At 62.0% G+C, this 2,236-nt stretch overlaps 1 protein-coding gene across 1 annotated transcript in view; it reads left to right on the top strand.

Moving 5' to 3' along the window:
• Nucleotides 1–1,261: 1,261 nt before the first annotated feature.
• Nucleotides 1,262–2,236, top strand: part of LOC115287095 (protein ELYS-like) — a 61,002-nt gene continuing 60,027 nt past the window's right edge. Inside the window, 1 exon segment of the mRNA XM_029933361.1 lies at nt 1,262–1,409. Coding sequence (XP_029789221.1) covers nt 1,288–1,409 — 122 coding nt within the window. The 5' untranslated portion in view covers nt 1,262–1,287.

Here is a 2,236-nt window from a genome sequence, read left to right as displayed (position 1 = left end):
CCAGGCCTCCCCAGGCCCTGCAGGGTCCAGTGGCCACTGGAAGGGCCTTGGTGTCACTGCATCCCTCATGTGGTACTGAGCGATCTGGTCAGTTCCATTCCCCTGTGCACGTCCCCCAGGGCCCGGCTGGTTCTCAGCCACCTTCCACTCACCCCTGGCTTGGTCTGATCCTCAGGGCCCTCACCTCCTTCTTGACTACCCTCCTCCAGTCCCTCTCCCCCAGCAGGACTGGGTCTCTGTCACCTCCACACCATCATCTGGCAGCCTGAGCCCTGGGTCTGCACTTGTCATCTAGAGGCTGCAGGGTCAGGGGGAATGAGTGATTTTGGCCTGAAGGCACCTCCCACTCGGGCTAGCGCATTGTGGATATTTTTTACAGGGCCTTCGTGGAGGCAAGGCCTTGGCCATAAACCCCAGCCATTGTGGAGGTGGGCCGGCAGGGTCTGAGGAGGACCCTGCACAGGCTTCCTGCGGAACTGAGCAGTAGCCCCCGCCCCCTGCTCAGAACCCCCACCCCAGTCAACTCCCTGCAGAACCCGAGGCACCCGTGGCCTCGAGGGCCTGCCGCGCTGGGTCATTTCCGCTGCCACACCCTGGAACCCAGTCTGTAAAGCCTGATCCCTCCCACTCCGCACTGGACCCGGGGGCGTCAGGCAGGACTGACAGGGAGGGGGCTTCTATCTCTCCTGTTTGGTTTCCCTGGACACAGTGTGTTGGTCCCTAAGGGAGGAGGAGGGTGGGATCCCAGGCCCTGGTTTTACCCTGGGTGCCGTGGCAGGACTGGGTGCCAGAGAGCCGGAGGGGCCTAGGGGCGAGGAGAGACAAAATGGGACCCAGACAGACCGTGCATACTGGGTGCGTGAGCCCTGCCTGCCCCCTCCTTCCTTCCTGATGATCTGCTTTCTCCCTCACCCCACGCACGTGCTCTGAGCATCTCCGAAGCCCCAAGAACCCCCAGGACACTGGCGGCCAGCATGGTGGCCGCTGGCCCCCAGGGCCTTCCCTTGCTGCCTTGGTGAAGCATGGGGTCCATGCCCCCAGGCCACCAGCATCACCTCAAGGGTCCTACTTTTTGAGACCCTCTATCCAGCACGCTGTCATCCTCATGGGGAAAGGAACTGGGGGGTGCTGTCGGTTTGCAGGGGTGCGAGTGGGCTGTCCTTGTCCTGGCCATAGGCGCTGACTGGCAGCCACTTCCACCTTAGCGGGCACCTTTGCCACATGTTCCTTGACACTCATGCCCAGGTGACTGGCGGGCTTTTCGTTTTCCACCTGGTGGTCCACTTGATGGCAGCTTGCATCAATCCGGCAGAGGCTACTGTGAGGCTCAAGAACTATGCAGAGCCTGTGCCTCATTTTGACCGCAGCAAACCCGCTCATGTCATCCAGAACCTGTGTCAAGTCACAGAGTGAGTGCCCCGTGAGGCGGCAGGCGGACCCAAGGGCTCTGCCCCTGCCATGTGGACCTGCCCTCTTCCCCATGCTACGCACAGGAGGGGCCCTTCTCAGGCCTTTCTGCTTCCGTGCAGCTGACTGGTGCCACTTTCCTTGAAGGAGAAGCAGTGGCCCTCAGACACGCAGGGCCCCTCACCGATCTAGGGGCTCACATGAGCCCCAGCCCCCCACCAGAGCCCCACCCGGGCACTGAAGGCTCAGCAGACAGCCTGGGAGGGAGACCTGTGACTCAGGGTGGGAGCTGGTGGTGGCAGAATGTGGCAGGCATGGCTGAGGGAAGGGTCCCTGTGTGGGGTGGGGTGTTCCCTGCCACCTGTCTCCCCCCACCCCCGACCCTGTCTTCCTCCTGCACGTCCTGCCAACGGGCTGCTCATCCTCAATTCTTCCTTCCAGCACTAAGAAGGCCAAACACTGTGGTCTCTGCAACAAGTGTGTATCTCACTTTGACCACCATGCAGATGGCTGAACAACTGTGTGGGGATCAGAAATTACTCGTGAGGGGCTGCGGGGAGGAGGTCTAGGAGGGAGGCACAGAGTACTGGAGGAGGGGGATGGAGACCCAGCAGGAAAGAGGGATGAGGCGTTTGCTGGGGGGAGAAGGGGAGAAGGGAGGAGGGACCTTGCAGTGGGGAGATATGAGATCCTGGGGGAGGGAGATGAGGTCCTTGGTAGGGGGTAGGGGTGGGGTGCTAGGGAAGGGGGAGATGGGACTTGGCAGGGGGTAGGTGAAAGGACTGGGTGAGGCAGGGGGACTGGACAGCGGGGCATGTGAACGGAGTGG

The sequence above is a fragment of the Suricata suricatta genome, chromosome 3 (genome assembly GCF_006229205.1).
Source record: "Suricata suricatta isolate VVHF042 chromosome 3, meerkat_22Aug2017_6uvM2_HiC, whole genome shotgun sequence".
NCBI lineage: Eukaryota > Metazoa > Chordata > Mammalia > Carnivora > Herpestidae > Suricata > Suricata suricatta.
This window is presented reverse-complemented; position numbering and strand designations above follow the sequence as displayed.